At 41.7% G+C, this 18500-nt stretch overlaps 1 protein-coding gene across 1 annotated transcript in view; it reads left to right on the top strand.

Annotated features, from left to right (window-relative positions):
- Positions 1-18500, top strand: part of Gp210 (nucleoporin 210) — a 58897-nt gene that overhangs the window by 11567 nt on the left and 28830 nt on the right. Inside the window, exons 7-16 of the mRNA XM_088238078.1 lie at positions 380-578; positions 1050-1233; positions 2097-2188; positions 3670-3840; positions 6272-6397; positions 7083-7177; positions 8446-8628; positions 9880-10013; positions 16869-17027; positions 18180-18386. Coding sequence (XP_088094204.1) covers positions 380-578; positions 1050-1233; positions 2097-2188; positions 3670-3840; positions 6272-6397; positions 7083-7177; positions 8446-8628; positions 9880-10013; positions 16869-17027; positions 18180-18386 — 1550 coding nt within the window. The remainder of the gene's footprint in view (positions 1-379; positions 579-1049; positions 1234-2096; positions 2189-3669; positions 3841-6271; positions 6398-7082; positions 7178-8445; positions 8629-9879; positions 10014-16868; positions 17028-18179; positions 18387-18500) is intronic.

Below are 18500 nucleotides of genomic sequence, written 5' to 3'. Positions count from 1 at the left end.
TAATATTGTTTGAAAAACAAAAGATATATCAAAATACACCGACAGATGTATCATACAGTGGCCTATGCACCAGTGCACACCGATGAATGATTGAAATATATATATATTTTTAATAAAATAAACATTTGTGTTCTTATGATTTACTCAAACATTTCAATTTTGGGGCAATTTTCAACGAGTTGTAACTCACTCATCATTAGAAAATGGGAATCAGGTTGCGGCAGACCGGGTTGCGAACCTCGGAACTTTGATCCTTGAATCCGCAATACTAGCCGCAAGATCGCAACCTGATTCATTTACTTACATAAACAAAAACTACTTGCCTGTATTTATTATTCTAGGATTATCATAAAGCTAATTTTGAGTAAATCGTTCTCAGGCGTGGTGACGGCGGTGAGCGTGGGCAGCAGCCGCGTGTGGCTGCGCGACGCCGGCGAGGGCGCCGGGGAGGGGGAGGGCGGGCGGCCCCCCGAGGCCGCCTTGCGCGTCGTGCGCCCGACGCGCCTGCGCCTGCAGCCGCGCCCCTCCGCCGCGCTGCTGGCCCAGCCCTGCGCCCTGCACGTCTCCATACTGGACAGGTCTGTCTAACTCCACCCTCATCCGGTGTGTTCAGGTCGAAGCTTGAATCTTGAAATCTTCGAGCTCAAACAAACATTTTCCCATATATCACTAGAAATACGGATAGAATAAAGCCAAACAGAATCCCGAAATTCCATTATGTACAAAGGTTTAAAAATGTACAGAGAGATGCCCGAATAGGTGCGAAGGTTTTCACAGGTGATACCGTTGCAGGAGCCATATTCGTCTCACAGTTTACCACGATGATGGCTCCTGCAATGGTAGCCGAAACGTCTAATTTTTTTATGCGCAATGTTACCCCGATGGTGCGAAGTACCCCCTTTGTACAGTGGTTAGTAAAATTGAAAAATTCAGAATGTGTCGTAAAAAATTTAAATATAATAGAAGTATAAGCGAAACTGATACGAAAACCCTCCCTCTTCACGGTTCGGGGTGTCGTAATCAAGTAGTAACGGAGTGGCTCTTTGCAGTGAGGAGCGACAGGTCACGGTGGGGCCGCACACGCGCGTGCATGTGGAGGTGGACGAGAGCATGCTGCGCGTGGACTGGCGCAGCACCAACGGCACCGTGGTGCGAGCCACCGCCCTGCGCCCGGGCGTCGCGACGGTCACGGCCACGCTGGTCTCCGTGGCGGGTCAGGCCATCTACCCCAAGGTGAGTGTTCTATTTCCCCGACTGTATTTAATTTATTGTTCGCTCGCAGAAAATGTACAATTCACCTTCTGCACTGTCCCCGAGACGATAGTAGGTCAAGAGTACTGCCCTAACTGCTGCCTACTGCCGCTACTATCACGCCATTTCCCCGTAGGGGTAGGCGGAGAGGATGGTCTTTCCTGACAATACACCACTTTTTTCTTCTTCCACATTCGAACATCCCGTCACACGTGCCCTTCGGTTGTGTCCGCTTTTGACATGACCAGAGTTGAGATTATATCTGTCTATGTATCGGGTATTAATATGTTCTGTGCGTTTTTTCCAAATCTAAAAATGAGCACACGACAAAAATAAAATACGAGTTAGTCGATAATGTGTTCTCCTTCATTATTTTACAACTATCTTCACTGTACGCTGCGCAAATATCGCGAGGAGCTTTGGCAGCTTTATTCTCTCGATTGAACGCGAACAGGAGGTGTTGAAATTGCTCGCTTTCATCTACTTGACATCCCATTTTGAAGGCTTGTAATCAAATAAAATAATATATTATGTATCAAAAAAGTAAGCCCAATTTATTGTAGAGCGGAAAAATTTCTTTCAAATCCTTACCTTTACATTCGATACTCATTTTAAATTTGGAAAAAAACAGAGATAACACTGTGATGTATCCATTTCCCTCGCATTTCAACCGCGTTCTCTGTGCTGTGATCCTTCCTCTGCCAGTTCCATTTTTCACTTCCATACATGCGGCAGCTGGGCACTGCCATTCTAGCTTCGACTGACTTTCTCGCACATTACAATTAATTACCGGTATGTTGCAGTGGGAATGAGGAATTTATTATATTTGTTATATCGTGTTCCAGATTACTGCTAGCGGCCAAGTGGATATTTACAGGAAGCTGGAGATTATCCCTCCCGAGGTGGTGCTGCCCTGGGATCCGTCGTCGTCCTCCAGGTACGCCTCGGCACATGACATGGGGAAGTTCGGTGGTTTCTCTCGTTCCCAGGCTTCAAACTTCAAATTTCTCGCCCCAGAATATTCAAACCAGAATCATTTTTGGATTAAAATGTGGCATAATCTTCATACTATTTGACATCTGTCTGTAAAATTTTTAATTCTTTTTTTACTGATAACATATCTTTGATTCCAAACTTTCATAATTATCCTTCTTTTAAAAAACACGCACTATCCTGGATTCAAACTAAAGACATGAACTCTTTTTTCTATGATATATTTTGTTGCCCTTTAATAATAAGGAATATTTTAATGTTTTTTCATATTTTTTATTTCCTTTTAATTACTATAAATGAAAAAATACCATATAATCTTGTACAGAATATTTTATTTTCTCTTTCTTATGTAACACAAAAATATTAAAACTGTGTATTTATTATAGGAACACAAATTCACGAACATTTTCTTGTATACCCACGAACAGGCCATGCCTTTGGAGGATTTTTTGTTTACTATTTTTACTATTATGTATTTCATTGCTATGTAATTATCCTTTATATTTTGAATACTCTGTTTTACCTCTTATGAATATTGAAAAAAAAAAAAGTTAAATAAAAAAATATAAAAAATCTTCAAGGAACGTATTCTTTTTTTAGTCGAAACGAATAAATGGGACTGCGATAATCTTCGCCATCGACCGGGAGATCAGTTGATATATATTCGTCTCTTTCACACTTACATACTTCAAGGGTAAAAGATGCACGGTTGACATGTTTATATTTTTCTGATGGTTTATTTTATTTGACATTTCGTAGTTTCCTTACCTTAGATGAGTAATGTATTATCAATAAGGTTCGTAGCTTTAGTATTCGCGTATTTAGTATAGCGATAATAAATTCATGGTCAATAATAAAATAAGTAATATAAATAAAACAACTTAGTGACTAATTAGTTACGTAAACCTTGAGAAAGAAGCTTGTTTGATTTGAAACTGGTGGGTGGAAAAAAAAAATAGTGGTTAAAAAAAAAGTTGTTTTATTTATTTTAATGAATTACTACAAAGTTAGTTTCGACTTTGAAATTGCAACAGAAAAATCAAAACAAAGAAAACATTGGTTTAACTTACATTTATTGTACGAACCGCTGGCTCGAAGGCGTTCACGATCGGATTAATTTGTTTTTGTTTCTGACATTAAAATGTTAAACCTCGTACATCATTTGTACCCGCTAAATGTCAAAAATCATTGCTACCCTGGAAACCGCAAATCTGTTGCTTGTTGCCTAGTTTACAAACTATTGCAAACATGTCGTGACATAAATCTATTGCTTTGCAAATTAGTTAATTTTTATTATAACCATTTTTATTGATTTTTCATACATTTTTGAGAACCTTGGCCGTTCAATTATACGCTCTAATTCTTCATATCCTATTTCCCGTGGCACTGAACCTCCTCATTATAGTCAGTGTGTGAATCCCGCAGGGCCTCGTACACGCTGCGCGCCACAGGAGGAGACGGCACTTACGCGTGGCGCGTGGAGGGCGCGGCGTGCGCGGGCGTCGGGCCGCACGGGACCCTCACGGCGCTGGCGCTCGGCCGCTGCGCGGTCACGGCCTATCTGCCCGCACACCCCCACATAGCCGCCACCGCCAGGTACGCCCTGTCCACCCTCGCCGGGTACATTGTTATGGTATCGCATCGTATTATTGTTTATTAGGTAAAATAGTTCAATATTTAATATTATACTTCAATGAAAGAAACTAAATCAATATTTAAAAAAAAAGGTTCTATAAAAAACGCTTAATCGCCTTCAAAGTACTCTCCATCGGAGCTAGTGCACTTGTCCAATCTTCTTTTCCATTGTTTATTTATTTACAGTAAAAGGTATCGCAAGGATCACACTTGGGACCTATTTTATTTTAAATTTATATAAATGATATTGTTGAAATTTTTAACGATGTAAAATATTTACTTTTTGCTGACGACCTCAAACTTTATTGAGTTGTAAATAACACTGATGATTGCAATACCCTACAGATGAATCTCAACAGAATTCACGAGTGGTGTAATAAAAATAATTGTTTTCTCAATATAGATAAATGCCAAGTTATTCCCTTTTCTAAAAGTAAAACCTTTAATTTTTAACTATTTGTTGAACCACCCAACAATTGAAAGAGTTGATTTCATTAGGGATCTTGGCGTAATTTTTGATGATAAACTTACATTTATCAAACATATTGACAAGGTATCAAATGAGGCGCTAAGTATGTTGGGATTTATTTGTAGGGTTACTAACAAATTTAAAAGTATCACACCGATCAAGTCACTTTATTGCTCCCTGGTTAGAAGTCGTTTAGAATATATTTCTCCAGTCTGGTCGCGGGTCGCCCCATTATCGTGTACATTATGATTCACTCGAGCGCGTCCAGAAGAAATTCCTAAAATATATTCATTTTAAACTTCATATTCCAGCTGCTTTATTTAATTATAATCAATTGTTATCTCCAGCAAATCTTTTAAGACTTTCTGATAGAAGAATCCTAACTGACCTAATATTACTTTAAAAAGTGATCAATTCATTAATTGACTGTCCAGATTTGCTGGAGTTGGTGTGTTTCCGTGTACCTGGTCGACATACCCGCCACAGATCTCCTTTTTGTTTTGCAAGTTCTAGGACCGACTATCGCATACACTCGCCTATCCCTAGGCTCCATAGATATGGCAATCAGTATGAGGACAAGGCTGATATATTTGGTTCCGGACTTGATAGTTATAAAATGGATCTGATTTATTTTTTTCTCTCGCAATATTATTCTTAAACTTTTCTTTATATTTAATAATGTTTTTCCTTTTTTTGTTTTTTCATATTTATGTATTTATTTCGTTAATATTTTTGGTTGCTTATGTGTATTTACCTATTTGTTACTATTGTTATAGTTATGGAATCTTATAATTTTTGTTATGTATTTATATATGCGTTTTTTTAAATATTTATGTTCAATACATGTTAAAGGCAATTTATGCCGTCTATGTAAAAATAAATAAATATACAATATACACTTCATAAAATAAAACTAAACATCTTTCACCGATTATATGTGAACACCGATGGGGTGGTATTCTGAATCTTCTCTACCCCCTGGAGAGTGGTTAATTTGAGGATTTATATTTTTTGAATGCGACGGTACTTTGCTTCACATAATGGCCACACTGATGATTCAACGTCAGCAAACTGTTAAAAAACGGAAAATAACTAATACGGTTTGGTCAATTCAGCCTTATTAAGTATTTTCGGTAATGTTTAAAGTCTTTTTTTTTTTTTTTTATGCGCCCAAGGGGCATTTACAAAAATTATACAAGTGAGTACAAACATAGTAAGTAATAATTTCAAAACTAAACAACACTTTTTTTTGTATACATGTAGAAACAAAAAAGCATGCTGCGATGCAAAATAAAAAGTGAAACTTTGCATAGTAAAAAAAAAATATATGGGTATAAGGAAAATGTTTGAATTGAATAACTTGGTATTGGTATAAAAAAAAAATGGTATTAATAAATTAATGTCAAAAACAAATAATAAAAATTAGTTTACAGTAGTCTTCTTGCCCGTACTAATCATCGTGGTTTCGGATGTGACAGGGTTTAAAGAACACCCGTACAGGATAATAATATAATGTTATTGTACACAAAAATATTTGATAAATTAATTTCAGAAAGAAATAAGATAGTCGCAATAATGTTCTAAATAAAATCATCGCGTTTGATTTCACGTGTTCATATTCATTTGACCATTAGTGTGACGCATTGCGAAAAATCAAAAATCTCTCTAAGGGGTAGAGAAGATTCAGAATACCACCCCTGAAAACATTTTTTATATATTTTCTTATGCCAGTTAGTTTAATTTGTTGCATTTACATCTGCACTAATAATAACTCCTCAGGGAGGAAATCCAGCCTGTCTACAAACATTCGGACATAATATGTGCTCACATTTAATCGACTCTCGTACAAAATTCCCTTTACGGCACATTAGTCAATTGCGTTTTTACTGTCCGTATTATAATGTCCTCGAGAATGTTCCGCAGTGTGCGCGTGGTGGAGGCTGCGCGACTGGAGGTGGCCTGGAGCGCCGGGGAGGCCCCCGTGCGCGCTCCCCTCGCGCTGCACCTCGCGCTGTTCCCCGCCGGGGAGGGCGCGCCCCCCTTCACCAGGTACTGTACCCACCGTGGTGAATATCTGCAGTGAACGAAATCATTTCATACAATTTGTGTTCTTTTTTCCGTACTCTATTATCATTGCAAATTATACTTATTATTTTTTTAAAAAAGGTTTTTTTGCATTTGTGTGACAATAAATTGAATTTTCTGTTATCATTTGATTTCACCTGTTAATTTTTTATTACATGTGTAAAATATTAATTATGTTGATTATTTAAAGATTTATTAAAATGATTAGTATGTTGGGTCTGGACGGTTGAAGAATACGGTTCTGTGTGTGAAATAGAGACCCGTATGAGTGTTTTTGACTCGATGGCTGCTCTCGGGTAAAAATCCCAAATAAGAAAATCGAGTGGAGATAACTTTGCCCCGTGGGGCAGTGGTTGGCTCGTTCACCCCCATTCTTTAGGTCCCGGGTTCGATTCCCGGTAGAGTGGATGTGAAATATTGATTTTAAAAGGTTTTTTGGATTTGCAATGTTTCATCGGACTGGCACCTGAAGCTTAAGACTAATCACCTTACCTTCGTGTAACAGATATTCAAACTTCGCCGCATTTGTTTTACCAAAGCAGTGCCCTATGCACCACTGGGTATGGAAAGGGGAATGATGATGGATGCTATTGATATTTAATTTACAACGCTAATGCTGATTATTCCATCACCGCCGCGTCCCTTGCAGCTGCGGCCAGCTCCCGTTCCAGGTGAGCACGCTGGAGGGAGTGGACTTCCAGAGGATGGAGCCGGACCCGAAGCCAGAAGATGTTCAACTTGTCGGTGAGAAAGTTTCCTCAAATTTTGGGCCGTAGGCCTTACTCTCTGCCCCTGACTTTATTAACGAACGCATCAAATCTGGAAAATTGACTTTCATTATTTTAAATGTGTTTTAAACCAATTGCGTAAGTCTTATACACATTTCTGCAAAAGGATTTAAGTTAATAGACGTTGGCAGTTCAAATTCTTTCGCTAGAACGTTTACTCGCTCCGGATGTTGATCTGTTCCATGTATCCGAAGTAGTTTTATTTATTTTTTTCTTTTATAAATTGTAGGTCTCGAATTTTAGTTAACAAATGAGTTAATAATTTGTAGCATTTTCACCTTACACTGCGCAAATATCGCGAGCTGCTTTGGCAGCTTTATACCCTCGATTGAACACGAACTTTTGTCGAAAATGCTCACTTTCGTCTACTTGACATTCCATTTTGAAGGCTTCTAATCAGATAAAATAATATATTTAACGTGAAAGCGAACGCAATATTTTGTATAACAAAAAAAATCTTTCGAATGATGTATACTGTTGCCATTTTTCTGCGCGCTCATTTTTTAATTTGGAAAAGAACGGACACCATTTTTTTAATTTTTTAAAAATATATATTTGGACCCCTATATTTAGTAGCCTTACGTGTCATGTACAAGGCTTAAGTACTCGGAAAAAAACGTTTTTGTTTGTCTTGGAAATGGGATGTTCGATCACTGATTTTGGTTTATTACCTTTATGAGTCCAATCACCATTGTTGCAGAGTTCAAGAACAATGGCGCGTGATAACTACTTTTAACTACAGTGTGGATATCTGTTAAGGATATTCCATCTTTCCTGCATTCTGCTTCAAGATTATGGCGTTGCAAACTGAAAAATGGGCACTGAAATAACAGATGTTCGATACTCTGTGAAGAAATATCATCGCATGGACAATAGTCATCATTCCTTAATTTAAACCTATATAGATAACTTCTCATAACTCCGTGTCCGGTAAAAATTTGGGTCGTTTCGAAAGTACTTTGGTGATGATGACACCATTTATGTTAACACAATTTAAAAAAAAAATGAAAACCCATGCACATAAACAATTATATTTTCTTTGTCTTGTCGCGATCGACAGGCCTAATGGAATAGCTACGATGGAACGGTGGATTGCACGGGTGCCGCTGCGCACCACTGGGTGCGGGTCGGGGAGTGACGCGACACGAGGCATACAGACAACAACGAGAAAAGTAGGCGCAGAAAGTTTTTTGTTTTATAATTTTTTGTATTTTTATTTGTCAGGTTCGGCGTGCGGCGTGGTGTGGGTGCAGTGCGGCGAAGCGGGCGCGGCGCGGGTGCGCGTGGGCGTCGGCGAACTGACGCGTGACGTGGCGCTGGCGTGCCACGCCCCCCTGACACGCCTGCACCCCCCCCGCGACCCTCTGCTTCTCACCGTGGGCTCCACGGCCAACGTCATCTACTCCGGTAACAAATAACTTATCATATCATATTCACCGAAGTAAGCTCATCTACGAGGTATATCCAGAAAGCGAGTTCCGTTTGTATTTATTCGGTTTACACCGTTAAGAGTCAGCCGACTGTTGTGTACGCTTCGTAGTGCTCGTTGGAAATTCCAAATTAAATCAAGTATCCCGCCCCTAGTGAGATAAGGTCTGTAATTTGTTTCCTCGATGCGAAGAACATTAAACCAGTCCATACGGAGAACTTGTGATATGCGATTCTACGGTGCGGAGATGGGTGAGGTAGTTCAATGACGAATGAAGTGGGCGTCCATCTTTGATTACTCTTGAACTTGTTCGTGTTAAAGAAAAAATTGATGAATACTGAAAGTTAGCAATTTGCTATGGAAATTCTTGAAATTTAAAGATTTCTTCTTAATGAAATTGTTTATGAAAAACTAGATTTTTGAAAATTTTGTGCCAAAAACTCTACTCTCAAACGAGGTACATAAAAATCACATCGCAGTCTTTACCCTTTTATGAAGAGGGAATACAAAAGCTTTGCGCCTATTCCGCGTTATGTCAAGTGCCTACAAAATGAAAGGAGTTATGCAGAAAAATTATCTAAAGATGTTTTCACAATAATTTTTTTTTCTTAATATGTACATACTTATATTCTTTGACCTGTCAAACGGAATTTGCTTTCAGGATATACCTCGTATACGAGGTGTGTTCAGAAAAATAACGGGATTTTTTCAATTTTCGAGAGAGTCCGATTGTCAAGTTTTTAAACACGTCTGACCTTAGCGGCTGCCGCAGACTAAGTAAACGATGAATACATCTGAACATTTTAGCACATTTCAGGGGCATGTATACCAACATTGGAGACAACCGGACTCTCCAAACCTGCGAAATTTAAAGATTCCCATTATTTTATGAACACATCGTATTTACTTTTTCAATCTATTTTAAATATCATTAACAAGCTGCAGAAAGTGGCTTGGTGAGATTTAGTTAGTTTAGTTTTTTGTAAAATTGATGTTATAATAAATTATACAATGTATGTTAATGTCGGTAATTATATTTAAAAAATAACTAAATTGTTATGTTTTACAAAGGTACTTCTTTTTCTTGTCGTAATTGAATCGATCGATATTGCCAATATTTTCCTATTGTACATGAACTGATTTATGGCATTTCCCTTTTATTGATTTGTCTCTTTCTCGGCGCAACTGTGATATATTTATAAATAAGTCGAGGGTTTTCTCTCTCTCAGGAGGCCCCCTGAGCTGGACAGGGGGAGCGGAGCCGCGCTACGAGGCGCGGGTCGCGGATCAGGACGCGGCGTGGGCGCGCGCCCTCCCCACCAGCGCCCAGCACCTGCACGTCTACACCGTGGCCTGTCTCAAGGTAACTTCACTATTGTATTATGTAGTGCCGTTCGTCATCCAGAACATATTTTATATATGTGAGAGACGACATTTCGATTCTTGTCTTGTAGTGGTCTAAATTAGCTTCCATTCTCCTTATATTGTCAACACTGGGATGACATCATCTATATGCTCTGTGATTGGTCGTTTGTTTTGTCACCGGCAGTTGGCATCATGCACAATTTTTTGTCAATTGACATAGAAATTCTTTCTATGTGGTCACGAATTATCTCGCGCTAAGTTTTTTGTGATACATTAAGTGCTAGAGATAACTCAATTGTTTATTTAAAAGCTTCCGTTGTTTAAAGAAAACTATATGATATAATTGACTAGGAGTGTTGCGTTTATTCACTGTTTTTTCGTGTAATTTCGTATTAGTGACGCGCATTGTTTGTAGACGCCATCTTGTTTACCGGTTTTTATTTTTTAAAAACAACGTGCGTCGTTGCGCTTCAAATATTATTTACATATCTTTATCATCACATAACCCTCGCGCGCCGTAATGTCATCTGTGGAACCGCCGACTCCGGCGAAAACTACCAAAAAACACCGAAGTGAGAACACGGACTCAAGTACGAGCAAGCGTCGTTATGAGACCACGGATTCTGATTCGAGTTCGGATGGCTCGCGACGCGTAAAAAGTAGGAGACACAGGAAAAAGTCTCAAAATAAAATGCTCAAAAAGCTGACGCGCCAGTTAAGCGATCTCCAGAAGTTCGTTTTTAAGCGAGATGCCGGCGGCGTATCTGGCGCAGTTGACAGTGAATTTGAGGGTTTCGAAGACGAAGAGTCTCCCTTAGGCCCGGTGGAGACTCCAAATGTGTCAGGGCCTAGTGTCAGTGCCTGCAGCACATCCACGGCTCCGGTATTTCATGTACCGGACCCCGCAGTGGCACTTAAGGAACCACTAATGGGAGCACCGACCGATGCCATGTTAAAGACAGTGGAACGCCTACAGAATTTCGACACCCCCGGTTGGTGTAATGTCCGTTACGCCAAGGTGCTGAAGGAGTATGCTGCTGACCCGGGATTCAAAGAGTTGGAGGTAAACTGTGAGGTTATCACGTCTGCTTGTGTCCAACTCACAGGTATGGAGAGGGCTTTTGCTGCCATCTCCCACGTAGCGCTCCAACAACGGCAGGCCCTCCAGGAATCTATTCAAAATGTCTTGACCTGGAGCTGTCAGCCAGATACTGAACTTTCGCCAGAGGCCCTGGCAGAAAGATTTCAGGATGTTTTTGGGGGAAGCATTGCAAAGAACGATGACATACTCCAGATAGCTTGCGGGAAGCGGGCAGAAATAATTGAATTTAGACGGGACCGTATTCTAAGGACCTGTAGAACTCCAGGGGATAAGGCAACACTGGAAAAGATTCCTCCCACGGTGACTCATCTGTTCAATGAGGACAAACTTGTCACCCAGTTGCAGAGACTGGGTGGGGCAAGCAAAGTCTTTAGGGCTCAGTTTCCGCAGACCCCCAGGGTTAGGGAAACAGTGTCAAGGCCAAAGAGCGGAGCACAAACAGTCAAACAGACTCAATGTGCTCCTGCAGGAAATCTGGGTCCCACCCAATTTCCGTTTCAGTACCGGCGGGCAGACCCCGGTCACCATTCTGGCCTTTCCTCCTCTGCCAGCAGAGGACGGAAATTTCGGAGGCAGACGGGGCGTGGGCAGACCTCGCACCGTCGCCCCCAAAACAATTGACAACCAGCCCGGGCGATTTCAGGGAGGGCAATTGCAAGGTTCTTTAGAACAATGGCGTACCGCAAATGCCCCCGACTTCGCCCTAAAAATTCTCAATGGCTATCGGATACCATTTTGGATAAAACCACCGCTATCCCGGCCCACTCGGATAAGACTGCACAATTTTGCCACAAAATACACGGCGGAAATGGACATACAGATAAAGGAGTTGCTAGAAATGGGAGTATTAGAACTAGCACCCATGAATCGGGGTTTCCTGTCCCAGATGTTTCTAGTGCAGAAGAGCGTCGGGACTCATCGTCCCATCATCAATCTGAAAGCGCTAAACAATTTTGTGCGAGTGAAAAAGTTTTCCCTGATCTCCCACTTCAAAGTGCCCGAATTCTTGCAACCCGGAGACTACTTGACAAAAGTAGATCTGTCGAATGCGTATTTTCATATACCAGTTGCAAAGACCCATCGTCGTTTTCTACGTGTCGTGTACAGAGGTCAATGTCTGCAGATGACATGCTTGCCCCAGGGTTTGAGCAGTTCCCCTCAAATTTTTGCAGCAATAACCAATTGGATCGCAGAGGTCCTTCGAAGAAAGGGCATTCGAGTTATTGTTTATCTGGACGACTTTCTCCTAGCACATCAGAGCCGAGAAACTCTCCGGCTGCAGACTCTAGAAGCATTGAAATTCTTACAATCCCTTGGTTGGACCATCAACAGAGAGAAATGTGTTCACCTACCGACACAAGGGATAGAATATCTGGGAGTTTCATGGAACACTGGTCTCAATCGGAAGATGCTAACCAAAAACAAGTGCCAGGCAATACGGAAGTCATTGCAGAATATTATAACAAGGAAAAAATGGTCCCTGAGAGAGGTACAGAGCATCCTAGGACAGCTGAACTTTGCAGCGTTTGTGGTTTCCAGGGGTCGCCTGCACTGCAGGCAGATGCAGCTTCAGTCACATGCCATGTCAAGGCTGCCACCCCGAAAGAAGGTACCTGTAAACCTTACTGTACTGGACGACCTAAACTGGTGGATGACCAATGTGAGTACCCATTCCCTTATTCATTTCCCGAAAGCATGCCACTTCATTGCGACAGACGCAGCAGACAGCGGATGGGGAGCGCAGGTAGACGACACTCCACTATCAGGTTGCTGGACACCGCAACAAACCAAATGGCACAGCAACCTCAAAGAAATGTTTGCTATTCTCCAGGCATTGAAGTATCAGAGAGCCAGTTTGAGCAATTCTACTTGTCTCATTCAATCGGACAACAGGACGGTACTGGCATATCTACGCAACGAAGGAGGTACGAAATCAGCGAACCTTCTTCAGTTGACATATCAGATTCTGGCACTAGTGGATGCTCTCAATATAAGGATGGAAGTGTATTATCTCCCGGGGCGATACAACGGACTCGCCGATCATCTTTCACGAGGGACCTTGTTACCCGAATGGCACCTTCTACCTTCAGCGACCGACCGAATATTCCGCTTGTGGGGCAGACCCATGGTGGACCTATTTGCGTCCGAGACAGCTCACGTGGTAAACAGTTATGTTTCCATAAACCCCACCGACACAACAGCCCTATTCCACAATGCTTTCAGCAGAATTTGGCGCTTCCGACTGGCATGGGTGTTTCCACCACCGTGCTTGATACCGAGAGTCCTGGAACATCTAAACAAGTGTGTCGGTATTTACCTATTGGTAATACCAAGGTGGCCCAAAGTGTTCTGGTTGCCAGATCTCCAGTCGAGAGCCCTAGCCCCAGCTTTGCGAATAACAAACCTAGCCGAAAACCTAGTGGATATGTCAACAGGTCTTCACCCTCCTCAGATCCAAAAACTAGAGATGGAAGTATGGATGATTGGGGCTGGGGAGGAGCGATAAATGGGTGGTCAGAACGTGAAAAGGCCCTTCTCAATGCTGGGTGGCGATCGTCCACAGTAACTGCCTACAAATCAGCATGGAAACGGTGGGGCCAATGGTGTGTTAAACATAATGTTAATAGGATTGACCCATCAGGTTCGCAGCTAGCAAGATTTTTAGCACACTTGAAACTTAAAGAAGGCTTGGCTCCTAGTACCATTGCTCTTCATAAGTCGGCCATTTCAACTTTAACTAACCCAGAGTGTGAATCGAGGCTTAGTAATCACACGGTAGTTAAACAAGTAATGAAGGGTATAGTCAATACTACTATAGGGAAAAAAGTATTACCTATCTGGGACCCGAGACAGGTTAGTAACTGGTTAAAAGAAAACCTTCCAGAAACAGTTACTCTGTTTGAGGCCTCTCGAAGATGCGCTGTCATACTTTTACTCGCATCTGGGAGAAGAGTGCACGACCTTACTCTGTTACGATGCACACCAGACAGCTTTGTGGACAATGGGGACCATGTTATTCTTTGGCCAGCTTTTGGATCTAAAACTGACTGTGCAACTCGCCAGCAGTCCGGGTGGAAACTTAATGCGTCCTCAGAACAAGGTACGGATCCGGTATATTGGCTTCGAGAAGTATGCGCTTTATCTAGAGTAAGAAGACAAGAATTAAATTCCATACCAGACTTATTTATCTCAACCACGGGCTTACCAAAACCTGCCACAAGAACAATAATTGGAGGATGGGTGAAAACAGTCCTAAGAAGTGCTGGCATTGATGAATCAGCAGGGAGTACAAGGTCAGCAGTAGCATCGCTCAGCTGGTTAGAAAATTGCCCAATTGAAAAAATCCTGGAAAGAGGAAATTGGAAGAGCGAGAACACATTCGCAAAACACTACAGAAGGGAAGTAATGGAAGGTGGCAGCTCCTCTACATTGCCATCCCTCACAAATCTGTTTGAACCTATACTCGACTAATTAACAACCTCTCACAATTGACATCAGTTTTGTCACCAAGGCGATAACAAACACTTCTCACATATATAAAATATGTTCTGGATGACGAACGGCACTACATAATACTAAAGTTTTACCTACCATTAAAACTCTTATTATGTTGCCTTCGTCATCCAGAACATATTTAATTACTGCTTGGTGAGATTAGAATTGACAAAAAATTGTGCATGATGCCAACTGCCGGTGACAAAACAAACGACCAATCACAGAGCATATAGATGATGTCATCCCAGTGTTGACAATATAAGGAGAATGGAAGCTAATTTAGACCACTACAAGACAAGAATCGAAATGTCGTCTCTCACATATATAAAATATGTTCTGGATGACGAAGGCAACATAATAAGAGTTTTAATGGTAGGTAAAACTTTAGTATTGTATGCATCACAACAGGTCAGGAGTCCCGATTACGGTGCTGACTTACAAGCTGAACACCCTGGCTTGAGAAAATTCACATTCAATTTTTGCGCACTCACCGGGAATGGAACCGGGATCGAGTATCACCCCACAGGGGCTGTCGATGATATTGATGGTTGGAATAAGCTGTTACAAAGGTCTGGTCTCAACGTGCAGTCTCAATAACTGGGCTAGATTTTACATACCACATATCGATGTCTCAGTTCCATAGAGGGTTATTAAAAATATGTATGTAGAACTGTTGATTTCCCAAATAAAATAAATAAAATAAAATAAAATAAAAAAAACATCCTTTTTCAATTCTAAAAACGTGTAACTCTTAAAAACTATTTGTAACGTATGCGTTACCACGTGTTGTGCTGGTTCGTCACCCGCGTCTGCCGCAGTCAGGCTTCCCGGCCTAAACGAGAAGCCACCCTCCCAGACAGAGTCAAAGACAAAGTCGGAAGGTAGGGGCACAACTGCGACGACCGCAAGTCAACCTCAATAGCCCTGAAAAGGACTTTCCACCCGGTCCGAGTGGTGTAGAGAGGCGAAGGCAGTCAGCCGGCAGAGCGGAGCCAAGAGCGAAGTGCAGGAGGGTGTACAGAAGGGAGAACTTAATGAAACACTTGTGAAGTGCTCAGAGTTAGGAACTCAACTGATTTATTGTGGCGAAATACACGCCTTATAAAGCGATGCGCGTCGGGCCCCGTGAGTCAGCTGTCCCACCCGCTCCGGCTGGCTTGGGGTGGCTTATTTCGTCGGCAGCCGCGACGCGCGCAACATGATAATTACAATATAGTTGCCCTTTCTAGGGCTTAATTTACGTTTAATACTACTTTATATTTATATTTAGGCATTCTAAGGCTATATTTTGCCCCGGTTTTACTGAGGCCAGGCTCGAAAGTGAATCATTTATCTTTATTGTCTCTTTCTCGGCGCAACTGTGATATATTTATAAATAAGTCGAGGGTTTTCTCTCTCTCAGGAGGCCCCCTGAGCTGGATAGGGGGAGCGGAGCCGCGCTACGAGGCGCGGGTCGCGGATCAGGACGCGGCGTGGGCGCGCGCCCTCCCGGGGGCCTGGCGCTCAGTCGTACAAATACCGGGGATTCTAGCTAGTTTACATATTTTATTATATTTTATTCATTTTACCCGTCCGGAACACTATTGATTTTCTCATAAAAGACAAATGTTTTCATATGGAAATAAATGAACTTATTAATCTCTCAGCTTCATAACTAATTAAAACGTGATAATTTTTATAACACCTTTAATCCTTGAACTAGTAACCGTTGTTTACACATTTTACATAAATATATTGATATACAGGTGACGATCAATATGAGCACGATTAATATGAGCAAGATCACATATTAGCACATGAAAATATTTTTTGAGAACGAATAAAATTTACAAAAATGAAATATAAAAAAAACAACTGGTTGCTTACTTCTGCAGGGGAGAAATGAGTAGGGGGGAGGGGGGAGTCTGATACAGCTTCAGCCATGCCGCGCCCCCCTCGCTTCTCCCCTGTTATGTTTCACCATTCAGATGTGTGTTTTGATAACTCCACTGACCCGAACTCGCGACTTCACGGGCGGTGTAATTTTGAAATAACGGTGAGTATTTTCATAATTATGATAGTTATTTTTGGCTCAGTTCGATAGTCCCCCGAACTTCCTCATCAGACATCGTGCGTTATACCTACCGAGGAGCTGCGAAGTAACGGGTCGGCGGGTCTCCGATAATAGTTTTTAGCTGTTCGTACAAATGATGAGATATCTTCCGAAGACTCGTGTGTTGCGGTGACCGGCGTAGTGACGGCAGGTTGTGTTTCCAGCTGGGGAAGACGGAGATGACCCTGAAGGTGTACGGAGACAAGAGCGGCGCGGTGCTGGGGGAGGCGCAGCTGGGCGTGTCCTGCAGCAGCCCACACTCGCTGGCCATCTCCCAAAGTCAGCCTCCGGACTCGGCGTGCCCCCTGGCCGAGGCTTCCCAGGTAGGGTTAAATCATTTTAAAGATATCAGGGGGGCAATAGGGAAATGATATAATAAATGGATTTAGAATAATTAATTGTATTTTCAAAATCTATTATTTTTTACCGGACAGTATTTCATAGACCTTAATTGATTAAACGTGATATTTCCCTATACAATGGGAATGTTTATTTTTCATAGTAGTAACATTAATTTCTTTCCAAGTGTTGCCATTGCACCTCACAGCATATTAAGTCATCTCAAATGTCAATAATCTAACGCGCGTGCTGAGTGAGGTGGTTATACCTCGAATGTTCAAACCACCGGGTGATGCTGTCTTAACTGCCAAAATTGATTTCGCGCTCTAAGATTTTTTTTTTTTTTTTTTTCTCAATAATGTTTGAGTATGTCCAAATGCTTGCAGACTGGCTGGATTTTCTCCATAGGGAGTTGTTCATATTTAAATTTATTTGGACATACTCAAACATTGTTGAATTACTACCTGGTAAAAGAAGAAGTATAAAAATTGGAAAATTGTTTTCAGGCGTTGCCTAGTAGGTGATTTGGTTCAGCCGGATGAATCTCACCCGCGTGATAAAGGTTTCAGCTCTTTTACTTCACAAAAGTCAACAGGTGGAAGAGTTGAGGAAATGTGGGTGTTCAAACATGTGCAGAATGGTGAATGTTACACAGTGTTTAAAGTGGCCACTTAAACCAGCCAGTGACATGTCATAAGCCCTGTAAATGCCTAGACTTCCATATTTTCTTCTCAAAAACGTATTCCCTCTCTGTTGAAATAAATTTAAAAAAAATTCTCTATCGTATTTAAAATAGGCTTCTAAGATAAAGTAGCCACCTCAAAACAATTGAAAATTTAAATAAATCATGATTAAATCGAGAAGTGCTCGGTTGGACATGTCGAGGTACTCACCTCAAAACTTGAAGATACGGGGTCGATAGTGAAGGTATGGCTTCTGTATCTTTCAATTGTAATTTTGATTGCCCCCTTTGTATTCCGCAGGGATTTCAATATTTTGATGAAGCGTAGCATTTGTGTATTTATAGCACATTATATATTTGTATCTTTACTGCTATAAGAACTACGGTAAGTTTCACATACCTATGTATGTACATCTCCGATGGCTTGTTCACTCTTCCGCAATCTTCCCTTCAGGTGGCCATCCTGCGAGGCGACAGCAGTCTGGAGCTGGAGGTGCGCGTGCTGGACGCGGCGGGACAGGAGTTCCACAACGCCAGCTCGCTGCAGCTCGGCTGGTCCTCGCGGCCCTCGGGGCTCGTCGGGGAGCTCGGCCCGCGCCGCCTCCTTGCGCACGCGAGCGACGACTTCCTTCCCGTGCCCACGGTGGCTTACCACTCCCAGGTACATTTTAACAGAAGCTTTTAGTTATACGTTTGTTAATATCAACAGTCTAAATATCTAGCATCTATTTGAATTCTGAATAAATAAAATAATACGGTGTATTTACTGTCCCAG

This window comes from Micrasema longulum, unplaced genomic scaffold (assembly GCF_059751315.1).
Source record: "Micrasema longulum isolate JH-2025_06_02 unplaced genomic scaffold, ASM5975131v1 h1tg001827l, whole genome shotgun sequence".
In the NCBI taxonomy this organism is placed as follows: Eukaryota; Metazoa; Arthropoda; class Insecta; order Trichoptera; family Brachycentridae; genus Micrasema; species Micrasema longulum.
The sequence above is the reverse complement of the archived record's forward strand: the minus strand, read 5'-3'. Positions and strand labels throughout refer to the sequence as shown.